Raw genomic sequence first — 27,168 nt, forward strand, 5'->3', positions numbered from 1 at the left:
GACGTCATTTCAGGGGGCGGGGCTTGGATTTTTTTCTGGTGTATTTGCAGAATACCTCACTTCCTCGGCTGCTGCCATTATTGTGGTGAATGAGGAAAGAAGAGTGGGAGATACGGGGACAGTGGGGGAAGAACGAGAGGGAGGGTGGTCTCAAGAAACAAGAGCTAGCTGCCTCTGGAGCATACAGGGAAGGGCCCTCATAACGGGCGCGAGCAAGCCAGGTTATGGCTCATTCGGCTACTAACGGTGTGGACCAGGATCTGGCCAGCAAGAGGCTGCACTCAAGGTAGGAAGCCTCGGAAGTACATCGGTATATCATAAGGGGGGTCAGCTCCGTAGCACGTCCTTGAATGCCGAAAAAGAGACAAGTAAGACGATTGAGAGAGAGAATAGCAAGGGCTGCCAGCTCACAGCTTTGCTTACTAAGGAGGAACTGGGCAGGGGGAGCTTGACCAGCAAGCTTTCACAGATTTAAAGAGCTCAAGACCCAGCCACAGCTGCAGCCAGAGCCCAGCTCCAAGCCTCATTCCTGGCTCGGGTCACTGAGCGGCTGTGGCTGGAATGTACAGACTGAGAGGAGCCTCATAAGATGCAGACGCGGTGTAACAAGGGGAGACTGGCTAAAGGGTGCACAAGCTGACAGCGCGCATGGTTTTTAAGGTGCGATGTGTGTGCTGAACTTCACCTTGAAGGGTGATGGACCTAAACCCAAATGCACACAGACTGGCTCTCAGAGCGTTGCTAGTTAAAACCCAGTGTTTAGATACAAATGTCACAGCCTCGTTCAGTTTCATTTGTAGTTTCTTTTAATCATCTTTGATGATCATCAGAAATATGTATACTTGCACCATTTGCCTCTTAATTAGCATAACATTTGACTGTGTCCTCCATGGCCAGGCAGTGAGAGTATTTATTAGTTTTTTGCATGATGAAGAACTCAATAATGACAGTGTTACCGAACTTTAGTTAAGTTTGACAAAACTTGAGCATATGTTATGTTGTTTGTGATTTATGATTAATCATCTCTATTTCATCTCAGATGATCCATTTGCTTATGAGAAATGTGATGTCTCATCATCTGGTCAGCTAGCTGACGGTGTGATTCAGCACCACTTATCACATAATTTTGACATTTTGTCCAGTGTCATGCATTGGACAAAACTATCATTAATCACTGTGAATATCAGAAGTATCCTACATTAAACACATTTATGGTAACATTGCCCAGAGAGCTGGGGTGAGGGAGCAGGCATGTTTATATATAAAGTCAAATCATGCTTGTATACTCTAAGTTGATACCTTATTCCAGTGGCTTTAAGGGATATGTAATATATATCTTAAGTGATTATGTTAGATACTTTAAGAAAACAACAATTAAACTTACTTACTATTGTCAAGCTGCAGGAGTGACATTCACAAACCCTGCAAGGTTATCATATGCTCTGCCAACATAAACACAAGATTCATACACACACACATGGGGTGGGTAGGACTGCTATTAGAGCTGTGATAGGTTTTCCTCTATTTAACTCAACACATGACCTTTGTACATGACGGTTTGGTGTGTGTGTGTGTGTATTATCTTTAAACTCCAAAAAGCTTAGGCAAGCACAAAGGGGACGTTATGTTTAGGATTTATTTGTCAACTGACCCATCCTGTAAAATCCTTTTGTTTTCTTCCTAAAATGAGAACGTGTCCGGCTATAGAGATTAGTATTTTAAAGCCTATTTGTCCACTTGTGTGTGTGTGTGTGTTTGTGTGTGTGTGATGATTGAGGAGAACAAAACAATCTTTATATCTTTAAAAAAGAAAGAAAAAAACAACAACAAAAAAGCCACAAAACATAATTAGCATTAATTCAATAAATAAATCTAAAAATAATAAGACAAGACTTACACAAGCTCTTTTTCAGTACCAAAGCACTTTGAATTAAACCCTCAAAAACAACTATTTGCTGCGGTTTTGTAAGCTTTGGAAATAGTACTGTTGTTTTTCCATAAACTTCATGTAATGGTATTTTCCCTGAACCTATACTAGATTTTTGCGACTGAAAACTGAAACGTTTACTAATACTTAAATTACAAATGTCTGACTCAGCACCTGTTGCCGTGTAACAAATGATTTGACTATAAAATTGTGACTTTGTGTCGTAAAAAAGCAAGCTAGAGAAAGGGATTTACTCTGAAATCTTTAAATCTAGCCTGTCTTTCTGTCAGTAATGACAGTAGTTACTAACTGAAATTCATCTTAGATTGACTAACATCATTGCCGTGTTCATTGCTTTGTTTTCATAGCCCCTGCAGCACTTGGTTCCCTTCGTATGGCCTACAGTGTGTGTGTGTGTGTGTGTGTGTAAGTAGCACTATTCAACCTGGCTCTAGAAAACAGAACATGCAGAGAGTAAAAATGCAGCTTCACAAGAGACTTAGACAAAGGAGAGAAGGAGAGAGTCTAGCTTTAACTGAAAGTGACATGCACTGAGGAAGGAAAGCATTCCTAGAGAGTTTCTCTTTGGTTTCCCTGACAACTAGCCATGGCACTCTGTAATTATGGCTGGATTACTGAGTGCACAGTTTCTTAGCTTAACCAAGATTCACAGTGTTGGACGTATAGGCCTTTAAAAATGAAATAAGAATCCATGAATTGAATTAAATCAGCTAAAACAAAAGTATAACTGATTTTAATGATGAAATATAATACAAGTAAATTTGATTGCTGGCCATTAATTGGTTGAGATGTCACATACCAGTTGTAATTAAATACTACTCCGAAGCAGCGTGTATCCTAATGGGTTTACTGCTTTCCCAACTACATGCCTGATAAGAATCTCAGGTATGAGTGTTGAATAGCTATTTAAATGTCCTCCGGACTCTGCTCTGTACCAGGAGAGCAGCAGCAAAAGCCAACACGTGATCGAAGACAGCAGATGTGACACTGATGAAGTCAGACACAGCTTGGAGGTGGGCATGCTTTGAATGTACAGAAGTGAATCAGCTGCGCTATCAGCTGTGAGCAGACACTGAGGTCAGCTGATCTGCTGAGCGATTACCTGAAGTAACATTACACTCGATTTGGCCACTGAGGTTTTTTTTAATGTGGTCATGAAACAGTGGTGTCTGAAAGTGAGGGTGACCTTGTTGGATTTAGAGCTAGTAGTAAATGTTCAACGCTTGCTTTTACTGAATATTGTGCAACGAGGAAAAGGAAGAAGATGTCAGAACCAGGCGAGTCTATGCAAAGGTTGGTAGAGCTTATTTGCAGCATAACAGCTATTGTGAATGCAAGCTACTGTAGGTACAATCAATTCAATTCAATTCAATTTTATTTATATAGCGCCAAATCACAACATAAGTCGCCTCAAGGCGCTTCATAGATACAGAGAGAAACCCAACAATCATATGACCCCCTATGAGCAAGCACTTTGGCAACAGTGGGAAGGAAAAACTCCCTTTTAACAGGAAGAAACCTCCGGCAGAACCAGGCTCAGGGAGGGGCGGCCATCTGCTGCGACCGGTTGGGGTGAGAGAAGGAAGACAGGATAAAAGACATGCTGTGGAAGAGAGACAGAGGTTAATAACAGATATGATTCAATGCAGAGAGGTCTGTTAATACATAGTGAGCGAGAAAGGTGACTGGAAAGGAAAAACGTAATGCATCATGGGAATCCCCCAGCAGCCTATGTCTATTGCAACATAACTAAGGGAGGATTCAGGGTCACCTGGTCCAGCCCTAACTATATGCTTTAGCAAAAAGGAAAGTTTTAAGCCTAATCTTGAAAGTAGAGATAGTGTCTGTCTCCTGAATCCAAACTGGAAGCTGGTTTCACAGAAGAGGGGCCTGAAAACTGAAGGATCTCCCTCCCATTCGATCCACACCTCCAGGTCACACTATTAGGAAAAAGTTCAATCTGATCTCCGAATCAACAAGCCTTGCCTGTTTAAAAGCATGAGTCCAGTGAGACAAACAATGATAACACATCCTAATTTGATTGTTTTTAATGGACAGGAGGATTTATTACAGTCTGTTACTGTTACATTTAGGGCTGCCACGATTAGTCGACTAGTCACGATTACGTCGACTATCAAAATCGTCGACGACTAATTTAATAGTCGATGCGTCGTTTGAAGCTTTGTAAGATCACAAAAGACGCAGGAATAAGTGGCAGGATTTAAGAGTGTAATAACGGATTGAAACAGAAGATGGCAGCACTGCATGTACAAGGATGCCAGCTGCCGTTAAACCCCGAAGAAGAAGCAGCTGTGTCCCAGAATTCATAGCGCGGCCCAGCTCAGTTTACAACAATGGCGGCAGCTAGTTAGTTTTAATATTACTCTTATTATTCTTTCTGGGTCACAAAATAAATGTTTAACATATTTTCAGGCGAGAATGTAGCTGTGTAAGCCTCAAATATCTGCTCAGTTTATCAGGACACCACATATTTTCAAAAGCGCTCCGACATTTTCAGAGACGTCTGTTACCCACTAGCTCGATAGCGAGCCGGGAGCTAGGCTCACTAGAGCCGTGAGAGCACCGGACTCCTGGCAAATCGTTTTCAAACCCACCGCTGTCTTTCGCTACTCAGGTTAAACATGATATATAAGTCACTTAGATAACTTAACAATGTTATTCTTTGGCTTTTTTTTTTAGTATTTTATTTGTTCCTGAGTAAATCGGTTTGGCTGAGATTAAAGTTATAGTTTTTACACAGCTGAATAAACGTCAAGCAGACAACTGATTATCAGAAGTGTGAGATGCTCGAGAATTTACTCCGGTGTCCCGTTATATTTTAGATAGCAAGGAGTTTATTAAACTTCACCGAAACAATCTGCAAATTTCATTAAAATTTAATGAACTATCATCTTGTCTTTATTTTTAGTTAGCACATACCTTGAACACTTAAAGCTGTAAGCTAATGATAGTTATATAAGAGCAGATGCTGCTGGTGCAGTAAGCTGTAGTTTTACGTCCAATGGATGATGATCTGATTAGTCGACTAATCGCAAAAATAATCTGTGACTAGTCGACTATCAAAATAATCGTTTGTGGCAGCCCTAGTTACATTTTGTTGCACAGAGGCTGTATCTTTGCACAAATCAATATGCTCTGTTTAAATCGTAAATTCCAAATGGACCAGTAATAGTTGTTACAGTACTGTGATAGTTGTGTATACTTACATTTCCGGGGGTGCTGCACATAAAGCTACAGCTCAGGCTATGGCGTAATGCGTGCTGCTCCAGTGCACCTACAGTGTACATTTAGTCTAGACTTACAACTCAAGCTTAACATCTGAGCTACTGCGCATTGTCCCCGTCTTTGTAGGCATTGTGTAGCCATGACCAGTTTATGTGTTGAAGGTCACCTTTCCATAAACCTCCACCAACGTAAACATTTGGATGTCTCATCTTTACTCCCCGTCTTTGTCTTCTGAGCTTTTTTAAACTTGCATTTACACTTTAGCCTAATGATGAAGCATTATTTCACATTTATATAGGTTATATCTAATTATTTGACAAATATTTATTGTTAGCATTATATTGTTTTCCACTGACATTGTTGCACTCTAACCTCACTTCTGCCTCTCTTACTTACTCTTGAAACCTGCCCAGTGTGCTACATGTACTCCTTGATGCCATGGTAACAGCGCTGGGAGTTTGTCTCTGTTAGACCACAAGCAGGCTATTATGAGATGAGTGTCTCCCAAACAGAACAATTAGAGGGGGTAATAAGAGGAGAGAATGGCCGACTGTTTGGCACAAATTCTTCTTACTCCGACCGCAACGATGGCAAGAATGAATGTCACTTTGTGGAAATCCTGCCATGAAATTTTGCTCTTTGTTTGCTTCAACTTTTCCCCCCTCTATTCTTTATTTTTTGTGTGTGAGTCAGCCCGCAGGCTGCCTCTTGAAGTTTAGTTTGCAGACTTTGATTAAAGTGAGTGAGGATGTGTTGACTTCCAACTTTACAACTGCAGAGTTTGGATTTTGCTCAAGCTTTTAAAAATATTGCGAGGCATTATTTAAGGCAACACCCTTTTCCACAGCCACAGTTTTACAATGCAAGCCTTCATTGTTCGGCTGTGTTTTAACAAACTGAGGCCCCCGTCACCGTCTTTGACCAGACTTGCTGTCTTTTTGTTTTTCTTCTCATATTCTTGCACATCTGTGACTTCCAGCCATAAATTGAATTCTCATCCAACCACAATAGCACTGACGATTGGGTAGATCAACATTTTGGCTGGTGCCTCCCACCTACTCTTAGCATTATTTACAAACACTCTATATGCACAAATCCCTGCATAAGCAGTCCATTCAAACATTTAATGCACAAATCTTTGCTACATCAATATCTTCTTACATGAATTTGTCAACACTCTGTGATTAAATGCGCAAATATTTGTCTCATTACAAAGTTATTAACAAATGTTCACCAGAACTTCCTCAGACCATGCACACCAGTAGAGCAGGGCAATATGGCCAAAAATATTTATCGCAATATATATTTAAAAATTTGCGATAATGATATAACCGAGATATAATTGACTCGAGACCATAACTCCGCAACTTTATTAGTGCAAAAAACCCTCAGTGTATTTTCACTGAAACAAGCAGCTGTTTTTTTTTTTTATGCAAATTCCTTGCTGACAGTTTAACCGAAAGACATTTCCAGTGGAAACAGGCTGAGATATCCTCAGCATAACATGTATAATATCCACAAAACTTAAGAGGTTATACACACACAATACGGTAATATTATGTTGAAGCACAGTACACATTACTCCGTGAGGCTCCCGACTATGGTAGCCATAATGCTCCGACAATCCATCAAGCGGTGCTCCTTCGTAGCTTGTCAAAGTTGTACTAAAACATCTTTTGACAGATTTTCGAGCACTGTGTACCACATAAAGTTGGTTCAAGGTTAGTAAGCACAACCAGGATTCATACACAAGGCACACTGGATTATAAGGGGCACTGTCGATTTTTCAGAAAATCAAAAGATTGATTTTAAGTGTGCCTTATTTTCTGAAAAACACGGTAATAGCGACGGCCCGCTTCCATGCTTTACCAAAAATTGTGCTTTTGTGTGTATCTGACGGACGAAAGCCAAACTAGTTCCACACCACTGAAGTTGCAGCATTTTTACGAACCAATTCTGGTTCATCTGTTTCATTCAACAATCCGCTTTCGCCCTTGTCATTCGATTTTTCCACCATGTGCATATAAAAACAAAGGCACTGCACATGCGCGTTTTACCCATATTACCCATATTCTATCGCAATATTTCATTTTCTTATCATTGCCTAACAGTATACCGGTATTACCGTGAACGGTGTGATATGGCCCAGCCCTACTTTCACCTGTATTTTCATTATCTCTACAGATCCTATCTACTATAGAAATGTTGACGGGAGGGTGGGTGTTCACAGTGAGTCAAAGTGAGTTTGACATGCCGCTGATATAACTGATCAGCTTTAAGTAAATCGCCTCTGTATTCTTTTGTATATGCACCAACCTTATGCCTTTCATCCCTCTGGCTATGGCTGTTAGGCTCTGCTCCACCTTCCTGTTTGCACTGAAGGGTAGCCTTGGCACATTCTGATGCTGGTCTGTCTTTAAGCAAGTTGTTTAGCTATGGCTAGTGCAAAATTCATTTTAGGGCGCAAGGACTACAGAGCTGGCAAGTTTTCCTCCACTGTTGAAGAAGTAGCTGTTTTATGTATGCCAGGAAGATAACATTATACACTTTCAAGGACTGTTATCTACGGTGGGAACTAGATTATCCACATTCCAGAGACTGGACTTTTGTTTGTTATTGCCAGCCATACAAAAAGGTGATGAGAGTCCCGCTTTTGCTCTAGCAGCATGTTTTTCTGCAACAACAGCAAAATTTGTTAATGTTAGCTGAAAGACAAAGAGCTGTGGAACCTCAACCAACAATACTTCACAATTTAATTGTTAGTAGTTTGCTAATTTAATGCATTTTTGATTTTTCGATGTCATCGAGGTTTTCACACAAAACCTTAATTTCTAAACAAGACTGGGTAATAGAAATGGACTGGTGACAGTGCTAACCACTGCATCATTGTGCCACCCTGTTAGTATTTGTATTTTTAGACCACTGATGACTTTGTTGCAATTCAGTATTGCACGTTCCAAGACTCTTCGATGGTTGGCTTTGCATGTTTCTCCTGTTTGTAAAGTAGTATCTAATTTCACAATGGGTACTTTCTAGTGAGCCACCTCCTAGCAGGCACGAGCAAAATACACAGTCTACCTTAAGAGAACAAGACTTATGGTTGCAAACTATATATATATCCGACAATCCTGAACTTCCAATCCCTTGTAGTGGGTTGAGTTCTATAAGGATCTTGTAAAAATAATGCCACCAGCTTTTGAAAGATCTTCAGCCGCAGAGCTCCACTGAATAAACACTCTTTTGGTGTAAATTCATGCTTTAATTTTGGTTTCTACTCATTCTTCTCTTCACCTTCCTTTTTCCTAATATAGTTTATACAGTTATAGTGGTTGTTCCACTGCCCTCCACTTCAGCTATGAAAAATGAAATAATCATTTTCTTCCTGTTTACATTTTCCAATGAAAGTTTATATCCAGTTGCAGGAGGAATTGCATACTGAAAGCAAGATTTCTGGGAAACTAATCAAAATCATTGAATTCTCTTTATTACATTGTGCACTGAGAATTAATATTAATACGTAATTTATTTGCATTCAATTTATCATGTTATTTTGCCATAAAAGGCAAAAATAGTATTTATTATATACATGTAGACGGCAAAAATAGGAAAAAAACCAGCTTAAATGTAAATTCCTATGTATATTTCCATGTTACTGTATAGACTGATATTTAATAAAAGGGGAAAACAACGCTGTAGTGAAGAGATCTCTTGTAAATCCCTTGTTTAGCTTGTATTTTGCTTGCTGCCCCTGTGACATTGTCTTGGTTAAGTAGGGCACTTGTTAATGTAGTTGTGCTTTCTGTGCTTTGAAAGCAGTTGGACATGTGTGTCATAGTGGCAAGATTTTCATGCAGGAAGTGTTTTTTATAGCTTTAAAATAAAATTAATCTAAAGATTAAAAACAGAAAAGCAACATGTGTTTCCTTATTAGTGAAAATAAGTTTACTTAATACGTCCCTTAGGTCTTATTTACTCACAGTGTCATCTGTCTCGGTTGGTGACCTAATAATGTTTATGCTAGTGTCAGCATGTAGTTGGATTTGTTTAGGCCACTCACTGTGCTGTATTGTCTCTACTGAGGAGGTGCAGGGCATTGGATTAGCCATCCCTGTCTCTCTCATCCTTTCTCTCTGCCTCTCATTGGGGCAATGGTCAAGCTTAGATATAAGGTATTCACTTTGTAATCATTGACTGTTCCTCTACTCTTGCCCAGAATGGTCTGTCATCATGCTCCCCTGTTCTTTTAAAACCTGATAGAACAACTGGTCTCCGGGTCAGACTTGAGGAGAAGTTGAAGAGGATTAGAGATGAGCACAATTTTCTGTTGGGAGTAGCGGGAACTGAATTACATAACAACAATGGATATCTTAACTTGATTAAAATCATCTGGATTAATAAAACATAAACTTGTAAACTTGTGACGTCTTAGAAATTCACTTGTTTTGGAGCTCAACGTTCGTGTGGAATGATCTCAAATTCCCTCTGGACTGTTTTGTCTGCAGGTTGCTTCACTGTGTAGTTTTGGAGCGATCTTGAGGACTTGAATAGCACACATTTTTCTCGGCTGGCTTTGGACTGTGGTTAGAATTTACAATTGGAGTGTGTCCAGGTTTGTTGTAATGTTGCTGATATGGTGGTTTTTATTGAAGCTGGGAAATATAAACTTTATAAGACCGCAGTTTGTTAAAGTGTGAGAGGAATTCTTAGTTGTAAGCATAGTACTTAAATGAACTCTACAGAGTTCATTTAAGAGTTTTCTGATAAAGTTAGTTTTACTTAACAATACCATCATGGCATCTGAGCCTTGTCCTCTGACTGGAGCAGAGAGAGCCGTGTGTAGACTTGTCCACTGTGGACCCCGACCTCAAGCTATGCTAAAGCCTTTACCTCTGGAGCTCCAGGTGTATGTGGACAAAACAAGGACCAAGCAAAAACACAGGTACTGTAAAAAAAAAAAAAACAAAACTCAAAAGTAACCCGTCAAGTTTTTACAAACCAAAATGACCTTGGTGAACACATACATTCCATATTAGGGCAATGTTATGAAATCTGACTAGAAGATAGTGTAATATTAGCTGCTTTAAATGACTGTTCACGTCAAAGTAAATCCTTTTTGCCTCAAAAATGACGATGCATTCGCGTCTTCGATTTGACAATAAATAAGCTGTAATGCAGAAAACTGCAAATGGTACGACTCTTTACCTTTTGAATGGAGCCTTTTGCAAAGCCTTTTGATTAGATGCAAGGATAATCCTTGCTTATCTCTACATTCTAGTACTTTATCTGGAATTTAGTGTTACTACTAAACTGTCTGGTCTTGTTTATCCTGGATTATGCAATGCATTTAGGGTGTATACTTCTGGATATAGCTCACTCATGAAGCCTTGTTGTATGCTTACAGTGAGTTCTGACTGGACACCACAGATGCTTTGCTGTATTTTAGCTCAGCAGCCAACTTCAATCTCTGAAACATAGTTTTGTTAACTTCAAGGCATGGAGTGCAACATAGGGCAAAATATTAACCCCCTTAGCTGTTCAGAAATACCAGATTTTCATAGACTTCATGCATTAACCCTGCAGAGGTCTGGCATCCTATCCAGCGTGTACCCCTGCTCTCATCAGAGACAGCTGGGGTAGGCTTTAAGCTGCCGGAGCCCTGAAGTAGATAAGCAGTTAAGGAAGTGGATGGATGACATTGTCTCAGATTGCAGTCAGTAGAGAACCATATTGTTTTTCAAATGTTTTCTCTCTGGTGTGGGTGGGACACTCTGTCTCTGTCTTATTTGTTTCATATCCTCATAAAAATCTCAGAACATGCAAGAGAACGGCACGTCTTCGAACATCAGGCTGTTAACTGATTTAAGCAGTTAAAAGTGTATCACCTTTTCAAGGTGTTCGTCATCGAGCTCAAACTCAGTTACTAAGGCAACAGTCCACAGAATTTATTACAGACCTTGTTGTCATGGCGATACTGCGTCTCTGTGAAAGTATATTTCACTGCGACTGTAATGGTATCCATGTTTACTGTATGTCCTAATCTGTGATCGGGCTAATGTTTTTATTTCATTAGTTTCATGACTTTATTGTATGCGTGTATCTTGCAGGATGGAGGCCTCGTGCTTAGAATTGGCCTTGGAAGGAGAGCGGCTATGCAAGGCTGGGGACTTCAAAGGGGGAACAGCGTTTTTCGAAGCAGCCGTAAAGGTCGGCACAGAAGACCTGAAGACCCTCAGTGCCATCTACAGCCAGCTGGGCAATGCATACTTCTACCTTAAGGAGTATGGCAAAGCCCTGGAATACCACAGACATGACCTTACCTTAGCAAGGTGAGCAATGTGCACAAGCTATGAGTAAAACATTCACCTCAGCTTTGTGCTGCTTGTTTTGAGCTGCTCGGGAGTCTTATTCAACAATCTGTTTGCTGCACTGTAAATGGTTAATAAACTTCACATTTGAAATCTTTAGCTGAGAAGAACTGCATCTTTACGATAAGGGAACTTATACACAGATCAATAAACCCTGCATGCGTACTGCATCCATCACACGGACATATAAGAGGACTGTGCACCAGTATGCAGGAATCATATGCTATGTTCTGTTATTTGATGTACACACAGTTCAAAAGGAAAACAGCCTTTTCCACCCTTTTTTCTTTAGATGATTTGATGCATGGAAACCTTCATGAATTTCAGACAAAGAAATTAAAAAAAAAGTGAGGAGACTTTTACGTAGTAACAGTTGACAAATACCAACTGGATATTTATCTTGTGAGTAATCTGGTCTCCTGCAGTTAGTGCAGCTGGTACTCCTGCAGGGAACTGATTAAGAACCCTAGGGAGATTTACCTTGTTACATTACAGTCTCACCAGGGCCACTGGGGCTTGGTCCTCGGAAGTAGGCAACTGTTGTTGCAATATTTTAATGGTTATTCATTAGCTAAATGGATAACTCGTGGCTTCCTGTGGGTCATCTGGGCTGCCTGCTAGAGGACAATAACATAATGAAACAATGTGGCAGTAGCAGGTTCATAAGAGCATATAGTAACTGCAAGCACTTAGTGCATACCATCTTTTAGTTGCTCAGTTTCAAAGTGTGAAAGTGAAAAAAGGAGAACGACACAATGGGGAAATTATTTCTCACTTCCAGCATGAAGAGAAAGTAGGCCATAGCAACCAGAGAGGAACTAATCGTGTTGACAAGTTCCGATTCAGCGATGCATGATTAAGCCTAAAGTAATTAGTGGACATGGTGCTTTATTTAGTGCTTGTTATGCTTTATAATGCATTGTCAGTGACTCTCTAGGGTTGTGTATAACTTTACATGTATAACAAATAAAGGAAATCAGTTATGTTCAATAGCCCGTTGTTGAATAAATGTAATATAGCAGCAATATGACTGAATATCTTACAAATTCCTTGATGTGGATGGTCATTTTAGGTCCAGAAAAAACAGTCTTGGAAAACAGAAACAGTGACCAAAACCACAACCTTAAAGTGACATTTGATTTCCTTGATTCACTTTGTTTTCTTCACCAGATGACAGTAATCAAATACGGTCTGTTGTAGATATTAATTGCAGTGATATTTAGTTTGTGGTACACCAAGCTTATTGTGTATTTTTTATTTTATTTATTTATTTTTAAAATAAAAGCTGTGTAGATCACTGATTGATCTAAATGTTTAACTAGTGGGGTCTCAAAAAAGCAGTGATTTTGATTCTAATGGTGCAAGATCTCCGAGCAATAACTTGGTCTTTAACTCTGCCACTAATCACCAAAGATGTCTTTCCTCCACAGAACAATAGGAGACCGAATTGGAGAAGGAAAGGCCAGCGGCAACCTCGGTAACACTTTAAAAGTATTAGGGCGTTTCGATGAGGCCGCTGTCTGCTGCCAAAGACACCTGGACATTTCTCAAGAGCAGGGCGATAAGGTAAGATTATGTACATATATTTGGATATCCAAACAAACCAACACAAACAGAAATATGAAAATCTTCTCGGAAAAAGATAGTGGCAGCCTGTGTTTCTTCACTGTCCTGAAGGTTGGAGAGGCCAGAGCACTGTATAACATGGGGAACGTGTTTCACGCAAAGGGCAAACAGCAGTTATGGGGCTGCACCCAGGAACCAGGGGACCTGCCTCCTGATGTCAGAGACACACTGCAAAGGGCTACTGGATTTTACGAGTAAGTATGTTTTATGCCTGTAGAGCAAATGAATGTATAGAACAGCTACCAGAGTCACAGTAGTCAGTAGCTCTGACATACGAATGTTGCTGCGTTTTGTGGTACTATTGATGATTTTTGAATATTGTCAATTCCCTTTTTTGTCAAGTAGTGGCCCAGAGTTGGTTTGGCTGCTTTCTCATTTTAAACAGAATAACAGTGTACATGTGTGTAACACTGAATTTACTTTTGAGTCCCTGATGATTAAAAGCAACCGTCACAGCCCTCACTGTGCTACCGTCTTTATGACTGGGGTGAGGGTGACTTTGAAAAGATTTTTTAAATCTGTTTTAATACAGTCTTGGTACCACCACTGTGATAATGAAGGTTTCATTTTATTTTCACCATACTATCAAATATTTTAATTTCTACTCTCCTGCTGTTATTTTACCAAGATCTTTGTCAATAATATGCCAAGATAAGAGCAAATAAGTTAAATAATGTGTGCCAATCAGGTAAACATGATGAGGTCCTTGACCCGGTTTCTCCTCCACATGTTGAGAGGGTTGAATTGGGGCTAAACTGGCCTAAACTTATTGTAATGCAGGTTTTACAGCATAAAGTCTTCAGTTGAACTTTGATAAAGGAAGTGTTGTCTTTCAACACAAGAAGTACAACACACTGAGTATATTGCAACACATCATCTTATTTCTTTATAAATTATGGGCTGAAATGTTCACGGGCAGGCTGTAAATGACATTAAAAAGAAACCAAATGCAGTTAGTGCCAATTTGATGTTTCTGAAAATATGGCCAATACATAAGAAAAAGGGTACACTGAAAAAACACTATTTTACAGATAGAAGTGTGTGCAACATAGCTCATCTTCCTGGGTAACTTAAAGAGCCCATTTGGAAAAAAAAAAGAATTAATATTTCACTTTTTTGGTTTCTTTCTAACTATAATGAATGTAGTAATTGCTTTATATCAACATCAATTAATTAGCTGTTGTCTCATGTCATACCTCGCATAGTAGACTCAATTCTGTTGATTACACATAAAAATGGGAATGCAAAAAAAAAGTTCAACAACCAATAACAACTAAATGCGTGTGCCTGGATGTGTAGGATGAACCTGTGTTTGGTCAAAGAGCTTGGCGACCGAGCTGCTCAGGGGAGGGCCTACGGGAACTTGGGCAACACCCACTACCTGCTGGGTAACTTTGTGGAGGCTATAAAGTTCCACCGTCAGGTAAGAAATCCACATTTCATCCACAAGTTTCAAGATCGCACTGCTGTAATGCAGAGGTGGGAGGTATCAGCCATAATGATTTCATATGAGCAGTTTTCCAGCTTGGACCATTCACTGTGCAGCTGTTCAGCAGCCGTGGCCTCCCATCATATAATACATGTGTGATACATACATATCATGTTTGGGTGAATGATGTTGAAGTTCTTAGGTGTATTAATAGATTGTAAATTAAGTAAGGAAACTCAATAAAACATATTTCAATAAAAATGTTTACAAGAATCGCGTTATTACACCAAGTCAAAGAATTTATAAATCCCATTTCTTTTTAGATAATGTGCTGCTCACTCGTAGTTCCATACTTGACCTACAAAGTGGAATGGAATACAGTGCTGTGCAAAACCAAAATGCTGTAAACAAAGAATGCTTTCAAAAATGGAAGTGTTAATCATTTATTTTCATCAATCACCAAATCTAAATCAAATCAATACTCGGTGTGGCCACACTTTGCCTTCAAAACAGCATCAATTCTTGTAGGTACACTTGCACACAGTTTTTGAAAGATCTCGGCTGGTAGGTTATTCCAAACATCTTGGAGAACTAACCATAGATCTTAATCATGTAATCCCAGACACACTCGATGATGTTGAGGTCAGGGCGCTGTGGGAGCCATATCATCACTTCCAGTACTTCTTGTTCTTTACGCTGAAGATAGTTTTTAATGACTTTGGCTGTGTGTTTGGGGTTGTTGTCCTGCTGCAGAGTACATTTGGGGCCAATAAACAATTATTTATATTTCTGAAAGCATTCTTTGTTTATAGCATTTTTTCACACCTGCCTAAAACTTTTGCACAGTACTGTAAATAGATAAATAATAATTCTAAAAGGAATAAAGCGTAGTTGCATATACGTTTGTTTATATTATGTGCCCTTTTTGCAGAGATAAAGTTGTTCTTTTCTTGTTTCCCTTTGCTTTTGGAAAATATTGCTTGTTTTGCAGTATTTTTGCAGTATTTTCAGACAGAAATAAAATTAATTAATGAACAAATGTTATTTGCATCTGGCTGAGCAAAAAAAAAAAACCCCCAAAAGATTTGAATGAAGCTCTTTCATTTTCCAAATTTGTTTCACAACATCATGTAAAAGATGAACCTAATGTTTTACATATGTTTTGCCTTGTCTGGTGTGGTTTTGGTGGCCTGTGTCCTTACTGTTGTGGCCTTGACATCCTGGATGTTTGAACTGCAGCACTGAGTGAAACTACATTTTCTTTATTTTAGCCTCCTTTATCTGTTAAATGCACCTGAGAAGTAAACAGGTGGCCCGCACCGAATTTGCTTTGGTGTTGAGATAAGATCAGAAACATTTGCATGACTTGAGCGTTTAGCTTCTAAGTTCAGTCAGAGTAGAGTACAGTTCATTTAATTTCAGTCAGTCAAGCAGATGGTGTTCCTGAGAGATGTTTTTGCTGGTCTTACCAAGGTAAATGTGGTGTAAAAGTGTGTGTTTCAGTGCTTTGGTATCTATCTAAAGCTGCCCTAGCGGACAGTTTGCAGAGATTGATGGCTACTCATACAGAAAAAGGACAAAATTGGTTTCTTGGTGAATCAGCGGGAAGCATGGCTTCCGGCTTCCACCCTCCATTTTTCTATTGAAAACCAAGTTTTTCCACAAGTGGGAAACTGATTTCTCCCCTTCCTTCCCTGTTACAAATCTATCAGTATGCTGCAGAGGAGAGGTTTCCTATGGAGAGAATCAGAGGAGCTGATTTGATGCACCGCTGCTGCAGCATCACCTCTGCTTATGAAATAAGGTTTCCTACAGAGCTTCCAATATGAACTTGTGAAAAATCTCTCTGCCTGAGCACCAAGTAAAACAAATGCACCTAAGTAAAGCAAAGTGAAAGGAGGATTTAACTTGTTGTCATTAAAGTTAACAATTGAAATTAAAAGTCTTGATTTGTGAACTTGTTGCTGTCATCATTTACAGCGATTATCCATTGCCAAAGAATTCGGGGACAAAGCAGCTGAACGGCGAGCTTACAGTAACTTAGGCAATGCCCTGATATTCCTGGGACAGTTCAACACAGCCACAGAGTACTACAGGTGAGGAAAGAGTGCAGTCTGACATCTAGTGGATTGAAGGAGAAATGAAACAATTTTAACCACTTAGAATATCTCATGAATGCTTAAGTACATGTAGTGAAATAGCTATGTAGCTGTTTAATCATCATTCTTATTCATGTACCCTGTTTCTCGCATTCCTTTGTTAGCCTCTATTTTCTTCATTTTTTCCCAACCCTTATTTATCCCATTATTTTCCTTCCTATAGGAAAACTCTGCAACTGTCCAGGCAGCTGAGGGATCAGGTGATGGAGGCTCAAGCGTGTTACAGCCTGGGCAACACTTACACTCTTTTACAGCAGTATGAGAGGGCCATAGACTATCACCTCAAGCACCTGTACATAGCGCAGGAGCTAACAGATAGGTATTGTTTAAAAACAATTGAAAGAAAACCAAACAAATGACCACAGGAACAGGTTTTTTTTAATGTTGTGCGTTCACTTTTTCATAGGGTTGGAGAGGGTCGTGCATGTTGGAGTCTGGGAAATGCATATGTGTCTTTAGGGAACCACAAACAAGCGCTTTACTATGCCAGAAAGCACCTGGAAATCTCTAAAGAAGTGAGAAAGCTTTACAAGCGCAACAATATAAAAAGGCCGCTTGCATTTTATGTAATTTTTTTTTGTCTCTTTGTCCCTGATTTCATCCGCAGATTGGAGACAGAAATGGTGAACTGACAGCCAGGATGAACGTGGATCAGCTGATGGAGGCCCTGGGGGTCACTGAGAGCGACCTTTCACCCTCAAGTTCAGAGTTTGAGATGCAAGGTAGCACTGAAATTATTATTTTTTTGCTTTTTTTACATGAAAGGTAATGTGGTCATGCTGGACTTTGTGTTTAGGATATACTTTATTGATGTCGAAAGTTGGGAAATTATCGTCACAGTAGATAAAGCATGAAAAACAACCTGCTATGGTAACATGAATACAAGATCCCAAAACAGAAATAGCTCAGAAATATTAAAAAATATAATTGTTGATTAGTTTGGTCAGGTACTTTCAAGCAAAGGTCCCACAGAGATGATCTCTTGCAACAAAGTGTGTGTCTGGAATATGTCAGAGCACAAACTGTATCATGTAGCTTGTTAGCATGCTGTTGTTTACGCTCAGTATTAACTTCCTTGTTTTGCTCAATTGTGTGAAGACGGTGCTTCTTCTTTTCAAAGTATGTGCATATACTAACTTCTCTCACAGATAAATGCACCAATCCAGAACACAGGACCTTTCTCCTGCATTTACTCTATCGCTTCTCCCCAAATAAAACTGCTTATCGCTGATATGTAATGTGAACGTCCTCATGTGGTTTGCAATGTCTGTTTCTTCAGCTGACAGAAAAAAGGCAAACCAAGGCTGAGAGGAAAGGCTTCTTACACATATGCATGCATAAACAATAAATGGAACAGCATTGGATAGTGCTTATTATCACTAAGACACACATATATATATACATATATACACACATCTGCATTAAATTAATACATTTTTATGTTTCTTTAGTGGTTAATCTGCTAGCATGTGCAGACTGTGTAATCAAAATTATGTTTTTAATGGTAAAATGTAATAATAACCATCATCATCATTGTTGTTGTTATTATTATTATTACTATTATCCACAAATTTTTACAAAAAAGCTGGAAAAAATATTTGCTTAAGATGCCAAATCACACCTGTTTAACTTGCATTCTTAAACAGAAAATGTTAGTGATGAAATTATTTGGTTACTTGTTACTTAAATACACATAAATACACTTCAGCAAATTTGTATTTAATTTTTTTTTTTTTTTACAGATTTCTAAAATATTTCTGTTTTGTTGTTATTATGACAGGTCATGGTTAAGCACTACATATATATAATCAAAAACAATCATTCTGAACTTTGTTGAAGTAGTTAGTAAATGTGCAGTTACAGGCTTTTCTCATCCGATTAGGCCCACACATACTGCACAAGTTCTGTGTGGTATGTGTGGGCCTGAGCAAGCTAACTACAATGTTTTATGTGTGCACAAAATTATAAATGCAAAACAAACTCCACGTGGGACGGTGTGTTAAATCTGCACTGAGGCTAAATGTGACAGAAAACAAGTGGTGTGTGCATATTTATGAGGTAGGATAACGATACTTGTTTCACTCTGTGGTCCAGGAGGATGGGTTGTCCGTAAGCCATATCAGGCCTCGAGTAACAACAATGTTTTATTGAGTCCCCTCAAATGGTCCACCAGCTCACATAGACATCAGAGCCTTGTATAATAAAGTGAGTAGAAACTGTAATATCTGAACAGTTTGCCTGGCTTCTCTGTGATATTTGCTTTCATAAACTATCCTCCAGGCAGAAATTCACACCCATGTCCTACATTTCCCTCTGGAGCAGAGCTGGCAAACAGACTCTTATTCACTTTGCTTGCCTAGTGGTCGGCCTAAGCCTCATATCCACACCGAACATCATGGGACCACAGCCGAGATTACAGCCTACTGCGAAAATAAAAGATAAACAAAGGGCAGCTTGCAAGCTTAAATCGGCTCATAAATGGGATTCAAGACTGTCTAAGTGATCAAAACCCAAAATTGCAATATTAAATATTTGGGGGGTTTTTTTGTCCTGTAGGAGCAAGACCCAAATTCACCAAGAGAAACAGCATGGACAGTGTAGAACTGTGGAAATACTCTTCAGATAAGGTGATTTCCATTATTTGAACATGTCTCTAAACCACTGTAGGAAAATGTGCCTACATTGTGATCCACCTCTAACAGCATGCTCTGTTCATGCAGAATGGTGAGAACCAAGACTTGGAAAGTATACCGAGGAGATCTAAGAGTCACCTGTCGCAGCCTAGCAAAAGAAAAGGCTGTTCTGACAGCCAGTCATCAGAGGAAAGGCTGTGGTTTGACTCACCCGTGGACACTGATGACATCACTGTGCAAGTTCCACCTCCAGTGCCAGTAAGTGGCCTCAATGTTGCTGTTTTTATTAAATACTTATTGACTCCCGACCTCACATCATATCCTTATTGCCTCGTCACTGCACTCGTAACCTGATCTTCAACAAGTATCAAAAATTAAACAGTAGTTATTCCAGCTCCATTTCATGGAATACAAGTGAAAATTCTTAAAGTATAGGTGTGTTCCTGTGTCTCTTTTTGTTTTTAACCCCTCCCCCCTCTTTTTTTTTTTTTGCTGATAACAGCAAACAAAAAACTTAAAATTTAATTTCAAGCTTTACAGTTTCAAGAAGCCTAAAATGTCAAGGATTTTTCTTATAGGATTTTACCAGCACTTGAATAACAGTTTGTTTAAACTGTACACAAAAGCTTTATAAGCATAGTAGACATTTCTGTTTATGGACTCATTTGAAATAACAAGAAAATGTAGATATTTCTGTTACAGTATAACACAGACACTCATTTACTGTACATGGACTGATGAGCGTTCATTTCACCAGCTTCATATTTCTAAGATACACCTGAGCCTCAGTGCAATCTCTTACAGTGCATTTGAGTAAAGGTGGAGATAATTTTGTAGAAAGCGCGAGATGACTGTGAGATGGTGAATGTTTCACTTAACTTCGCTTTCTTATCTTTTCTGTTCATTGTAGCTTCTGCTTTAAAGCGAAAAATGAGGGAGAAAATACATTAATTTCAAATAACTTTGGTAAACGATGTCTTCTGCAGTGTAAAAGTGACTTCTCTGTTAATAATATAAACTAGATTCTTAATGGATATGTTTTTCCCCCCACAGCTGTTCTGTCTGACTCACCACAGCACCTAATCATGCCTTGTTTCTGTGGCACTGCTAATTGTTGTTATTAGTAATGTGACATGCGGGAAAAAAAAAGAGTGAAAATTACAGGGCTTTAGGAATAACAGTTTATCACAGCGAAGTAGAAATAGAAGTACAGAAGTAAATGTGGGTGATCTTGAGTCATACCTATTTTCAAATCTAGCATTAAGACCGTTTAAGACCATTTGTGTATCTGTGAGCTGCAGATGTTACGACTTTTCTTTGTTTTTGCTACAAGTTAATGGCTGATTTTTGATGAAACCATAGGGGATAAAGTCCTCTGCTTCGGTTGCTAAGCATTTCGTGTTTCTGCTTTTTTTCCATGCTACATCTGCAGCATGCAGTTTGACATTTGATTTTGCCATAGCGAGTGTATCTAGGCAGATAAGCTAACTTTAGCTCTCGAGTCGGTTGAAAAAGCTGCATCGTGCTTAGTTTTTAATATTACCAGACGACTCGTTGCTTGTGTCAACTGCGCCTGCTTGATAGGGTCGGGATTACCCAAAAAGTACCGGCCAAGTTTTAATGACACTTGAATGGAAACTGTTTCACAAATTTAGCCTCACCAGTAGCTTGTGAACAGGCATGCCAAGCTCCATGCTTGGAGGCTCGGGTTGTTAATGGGCCACTGAGGACTGACAAACTTTACTCCCTCCCTGTTAAGTAACCAGCAGATGGTTTGCAATGACATATCAGTAGAAAAACTCCTGAGAAAGGGGCCCTAGGTAGAGGGTGAATGCAATGCACACCAGCAGTGTAGACTATGAGAGAGTGTTGGGTCTAATTGGGATTTCAGTGATGTTTAGTGTTACTCCTTTGTGGTTTAAGTACATGGTGTGTATGTTAATTGGTGTTACGCTTTGTTCATGAATAAATCATTATGATGTTTGATCTGAGTGCTCGCTGTGGGGGATGTCTGCAGTGTCTGTGTCCTTCTAGTTTTTAAAAATCAGAAACATGCAAAAAGTAGATAAATGCACTGACAGGCAGTTTAGGCTGTATGTACCAGGGAAAAAGTTATGTAGAAGACACAGAACTCAATAAGCAGTGCTTTTCTTACATTGGTTGAAATCTGGCAAAGGCCTCCCTCTTCATACTCTATAGACAGGGGAAGGTTAACCCTGAAAGAAACCTCTCCCATCAGGATTAAAAAATTTCATCATAGAAAAAAGTTAATCACTTCCTTCTAAGGGGGGAAGTAGACCTAAACCATCAAGCAAAAGGCCCACCAAAGCATATCAAAGTCACCAGATCCCCCTCGCTTTGGGGGTCAGTGATTCAGGTCCTCCTTTCATTTTGTCACCTATCTATACTTTAGGAAGAACTTCCTTTTATCATTCACTGTCCCGGTCTGACAGTACTCCCAGTCTCTCTCTGCAAGCACACACATATCTTTACTGTCTATTCTCTTCCTCTCTCACCATCATCACGTGTTCCTTTCTCTCTTGTTCTTTCCATATGGCCTACTTGATTAGTTGGCCTATACAGAGAGGCAAACGACAGCATCCACATAGAGACAGAGAGGAAACTGCTTTAAGTCACATTGGGTGTGTGTTTATAGAGCCCAGTCATGTGAGTTTGTAAGAAGTAAGTGAAGATATTGGTGTTTTTTGCCATCTGAGAGTAGTTGACTTCTGATGGAAATGGGTGCTCGCATGCAGTTCACTCATAACTGTACTCCTCCACCCATCTTTCTACCCCTGCTGCCTCCCCCTCTTCCCCTTTGTCCATACCAGCCCTCCCTCTTAGCTGATAATGTGACCTTGATCAGAGAAGCTCTACTCTCCCCATAGGGTCAACCCCCCCCCCCCCCCCCCCCCAGCTCTCCATAATGAGTTGTTTTCCCACAGTGAGTGAACAGGATAAAAATGGCCTGCTGGAGAGCTGCACAGAGAGAGTAAGATAGACACAGAGGGAGAGAGAGAGAGGAGGCGGCAGTGGTTGGTAGAGATTAAAAAAACTCTGGAAGAGGAGAATGCAAGGAAATTAGAGGTAGGTAGTAGGAAAGCAGAGAGTGATGTAAAGGGGTGGGTGAAAGTAGGGGAGAAGGAGGTGTGAGCCAGACGTGCGGACAGCGCTAGACAGAAAGAGAGCTCATAAAGACATGAGACAGAAGGGTAGATAGAGGACAAAGAAGTGCTGCTGGTAAGTTGTCTCACTTTTTGTCTTGTAACTTGGAAAAACGGCTTCCCGCTAAGGTTTAGCGGGGAGTATTCACTTTCTTTTCACATTTGATACCGAAGCGTGCCTTTATTTGCAGTTAGTGTGTTTGTCTTGCACTGCATGTAAAGATATTTTGCTGTTTTCACTGAGCAAATACCGCAGAGTTGGGAAAAAAAGACGTTTCTTTATGATCTATAGTACAACTTTTTGTGTATTTTAAACAACAGTTTGACTTTTTCAATGCAGAAGTTGAAAAACACGTGATTCTTAGAATAGAGATGCATGAAATCTGGTGTCTGCTGACCTACTTCACATATTGCTGTAAGGCAAAGTGATTTGAGCTCTGTTCAGTAGTCGGTGTTGAAGGTGTTCAAAACAGATTATTTGGAACAAGTCTATTATATTTGCTGCGCGTGGGAGAGGAATGCAACCAGAAAACTTTTATAAGGAAGACCCCATCAGCTTGTGTTGATTTTAGTGCCATTGACCCAAGTTAACCTGCTCTGGCACTTTTGTGTCACAAATATAATGCAGCGAATGTTGTCGATTGTTCAATGTTGAGATATGAAAAGCCAAACTTTTGAAAAAGAAAAAAAGAATTGCTATTAGGCTGTAATTTATAAACTTAAATAGATTAAATTCAAAATTACTGGCCGGTAACAAGTTTTTCAATATTATTCTGACAAATGTACAGTATTATATAGCACATATTTTCCTAGCTCTAGAGGGTCTAGAGAGTTAATGCAGCAAGTGTGATCATTTATGCACAAATGTTTATTTCGAAGTGCAGCCCACCACCCTTTTGCACGATTGTAGTTTAATATTTTGTGAAATATGCAGCTGAAAGTTGTTTCTCTTTTCAGTCTAGCACTTTGTGATGTGTTGCGTGAAAGTTGGTTTGTTAGCAGTTTTCCATCAGATGATCGCTGGATCAGCAGCTTAATTTTAATTTGAGATGGTGTTAACATCTCATTTCATCTGCTGCCATCCGGTCTGGCAGATAAGCTTTTGTTTCAGAGGTATGATATTGTAGCCTGACTGCCACAATATTTAGCAGCATTGTTCAAACATAATAAATTCCACATCTGCTTTGCTAGTACGGGGTATTTGTTTCACACATAAATTATCCACTTCACTTGCAAACTTGTGTGTATTATCAAGACTCTGGCTGTGTTTAATTAAAAGGAAAAAAAAGCATCATTCAGCAGGATATGAGCGAGAGAACCTCTTGGTGTTATCTCAGAATAAACAGCAGAAAGCTGTTGCTGGAGGACTGATTCCAGGGAAGTCAGTGTAACACAAAAATGGCATTCAGTCGATGTGACTGACCCATTGACTAGATCTGATACACAAAATGATGTTTAACAGTTCAATAATTCTGTGGCAGCTGCTACATTTTTTTTAAAAGATTTCCATCTGATTTTACTAGTTGATGGTCATTGGGCCATATGACTTGCTGCAGCTGATACTCATTTTATGTGCTTGTATCACATTCCGTATGTAGGTCAAGGTAGTCTCTTCAGAAGTGCCATCCCTTGTGAGTTAATCAGATTATTTTTCACCTCCGCGAGCTGGCTATCTTGAAAATCCTCATTATGCAACTCCTAATGGCATTGAGCTTAATTAAGTCACCTGCACATAATGTTTTTTTAATGTACGAGCAGTTCATCATAATCAAGTGCGCTTGAAATACTTTAGTTGCCTCACTTTCAGGAAGTATCTTTTCAGACAGAGCAGCAAAAAATAAGAAAATGAGAAAACAGGCACTCGGCAGATAAGACAGACGCTCTTTGTGCTTAAAGTGAGAGATTTGTTGTTTTCGTTGCAGAAGCTGGGCCGTGACCCCTCTGATGAAGACTGCTTCTTTGACCTCCTCAGCAAATTCCAGAGCAGCCGCATGGATGACCAGCGCTGCCACCTCGATGAGCCACAGAATGGAGACAACAGAGAAGGCGCCGCAACCTCCATGTCATCCCTGAGTGAGATGATAGGTTTGTGACAACAGCATATGCCTTTTATGTCTTTTGTGTCCTATCTTAGGATTAACTGCTTTCTTTATGGCATCTCTGTTCTTGCTGAAAGCTCATCCCTGCAAAGGTTTGGGATCTACCAGATCATTTGCACTCACTGGGATATCTCCGCCCCCCTTTTTCTTTAGATCCTGCAATTACCACTTCCCCCCAGACAGAGGAGCTGTTTGATTTGATCGCCAGCTCTCAGAGTCGACGTCTTGATGACCAACGCGTTAATGTTGGTAACCTCCCGGGCCTGAGGATTACTCATAACAACCTGGGTCACCTGGTGGGAGAGGGAGATCATCAAGAGCCCAGTGATGACTTCTTCAACATGCTTATTAAGTGCCAGGTAATGACACATTAGCACACACATAAATTTGAAATGTGGTTGTTGTATTGTTTATGTAGGTTGCCTCTTTAGCAAATGTGAATCCTATATTAAATAATCTGTATGCGCTCTTTCTGGTTCTAGTCATCTAGAATTGACGATCAGCGGTGCTCCCCACCAGAAGCGGGCCCCCATGCCCCTACGGTGCCTGATGAAGACTTCTTCAGTCTGATCCAGAGGGTGCAGGCCAAGCGTATGGACGAGCAGCGCGTCCAGCTGCCCACAGATGACCAGGAAAGCCCTCCGTCCCCAAGTCCCGAGCCAGCTAGCGGATTTTCCAGCTAGGATTTGGTGAATAAAGCTTCATGTCAAAGAAAATGGAAGCAGGAAAAAAGGAAAGGATGAGCCAACATTTAAGGACAGTACTAAAGGGTGAACTAACAAGCTTTTTAATAACAAGACAAATTCAATGTGCAATAGATGTTGCCCTGTTAAATGTTGCTCAGTGTATTATGTTAAATGTGTGTAAATATAATGGCAAACAGGCAGAATTTAACCTCAGTGATGCAGAGAAGAGGAAAATGAAAGTGTGGGGGTGACATGATTACAAATATTAAATATATATTTAATCTAATGCCTTAATCAGCATTAAAAAAAAGAATCTGACTCAAGATTGTATTCACGGGTGTCAGATGTGTTTCTTCTAGAAGCACATTGTATAATATGGACATTTAATATAGATAGCTACAGTGGAAGTCACAAAGACTTATTTATAGAAACAGTGTTGACATTAGAGAATCTTAGAATCTTAAAAACATACCTGATAATGAAAATTTGAGACAGATATATCTGAAGTGCTCAATGCTGCTTTTATCATTCGATTTTCGTGGTCCCCACTGCTCATAGAAATGTGCTGTTATTTACAGTATTACAAACCCTATCCCCCAGTGTTATGACAAAAAATGCTTTGGTCAATTTGAACTTCTCCATTATTGGTAACTGCACTCCATCCACACGAAGCGATTATATTTGGTTAAATTAAAACACTGATTTAAGTCTGGTTTCCCACGAAAATGCAATTTATGCGAATCTATGCCTTTAAAAAGTGCATCTCACATGCTGTGCTAATGTTACTGAGGAAAAAAACAAAACAAAATCTGCAACATTTCACAGGCTCAAAAGTACGATGGTGTGATATTTAATCTCCAGTTTATGTTTCTGCTTGGCTTTTAAAGTGGTGCTATCTGCTGCCCTTTGTGTTCAAAAAATTCTGATAATGGACTACTGCTACTTACTGCCTTTATTGTTACTTAAATAGACTTAGAAGCAAATATATTAAATAAGAAATGAGACACGTGTGTCATATTTTGAAAATTCTAACACGGTGAGCAATGCTAACTCTGTGTTGCTACTATATGTTGCCTCTCGGTGGCCAAAATGTAGTATTACCTCTGTGAAATGAAGAGTGCAGTCTGTCGGGGAAAACAGGCTTCCCCTCTTCTAGAATATTTGAAGGTTTATATTATACCTACATTCTGTTCTGCACAAATTCTGCAAACAAAGTTATGCTAACCTGTACCCTAATTGTTACCATGATATATTGTTTGGTAAACTTTAAATTGCACCATTAAATCCAGGTACGGCCTGGTGCACTTTCCTGTTTCTTACAAACTTTTCTTCTTGGTTTTTTCGCTAAAGGCTTGAAAATATTTATTGTACAAAGTGACTGCATCATGGCACCGAACATATTTGACCTTACCCAGTGGCTTGCTTTATTTTTAATTTTTTTTAATCAAAAGTAGTACCTCAGTGCTTACATGAACCTTAAACATACTGAATTGTGAATCAGGATGGATCATGTACCACAGTGCTTTATGTTTGGTCCATCTCTCTTTGATAAACAACACATTGGGAGCTAAGATTAAAAAAATTCTCTTCATGTTTTTTGTGAATTAACATTTTTTTAGACACTACACGGTACGCTTCGATTTGTCTTTGCCATAATTTGTATATATAAAGATATTTTGTATTTATGTTCCTTTTAAGGGCATGAATATGTCCCCTCATGCTTTTAATAAAATGTTTGAGATGTTTAGTTTGGACTTGTTTTTAAAAAAAAGCTTGCATGCATTAGTTCCTCTTTGCTTACACGTACACCTCT

At 39.4% G+C, this 27,168-nt stretch overlaps 1 protein-coding gene across 2 annotated transcripts; it reads left to right on the forward strand.

Moving 5' to 3' along the window:
* The first annotated feature begins 28 nt into the window (after positions 1-28).
* On the forward strand, positions 29-27,102 carry gpsm1b (G protein signaling modulator 1b). 2 transcript variants are annotated; one of them, XM_026173673.1, is made up of 14 exons: positions 29-286; positions 11,299-11,520; positions 12,990-13,125; positions 13,237-13,379; positions 14,485-14,608; positions 16,595-16,710; positions 16,937-17,092; positions 17,180-17,288; positions 17,381-17,495; positions 19,330-19,400; positions 19,494-19,664; positions 24,493-24,655; positions 24,823-25,028; positions 25,152-27,102. In XM_026173673.1, exons 1-14 carry the CDS (start codon positions 225-227, stop codon positions 25,350-25,352), a joined length of 1,995 nt encoding a protein of 664 aa, XP_026029458.1. In that variant the 5' UTR covers positions 29-224; the 3' UTR covers positions 25,353-27,102. The 2 variants fall into 2 exon arrangements, with proteins under 2 accessions (XP_026029458.1, XP_026029457.1); XM_026173672.1 differs by lacking the exon at positions 29-286 and adding an exon at positions 9,253-10,133.
* Positions 27,103-27,168: the final 66 nt, after the last annotated feature.

This window comes from Astatotilapia calliptera, chromosome 7, assembly GCF_900246225.1.
Source record: "Astatotilapia calliptera chromosome 7, fAstCal1.2, whole genome shotgun sequence".
Classification (NCBI taxonomy): Eukaryota; Metazoa; Chordata; class Actinopteri; order Cichliformes; family Cichlidae; genus Astatotilapia; species Astatotilapia calliptera.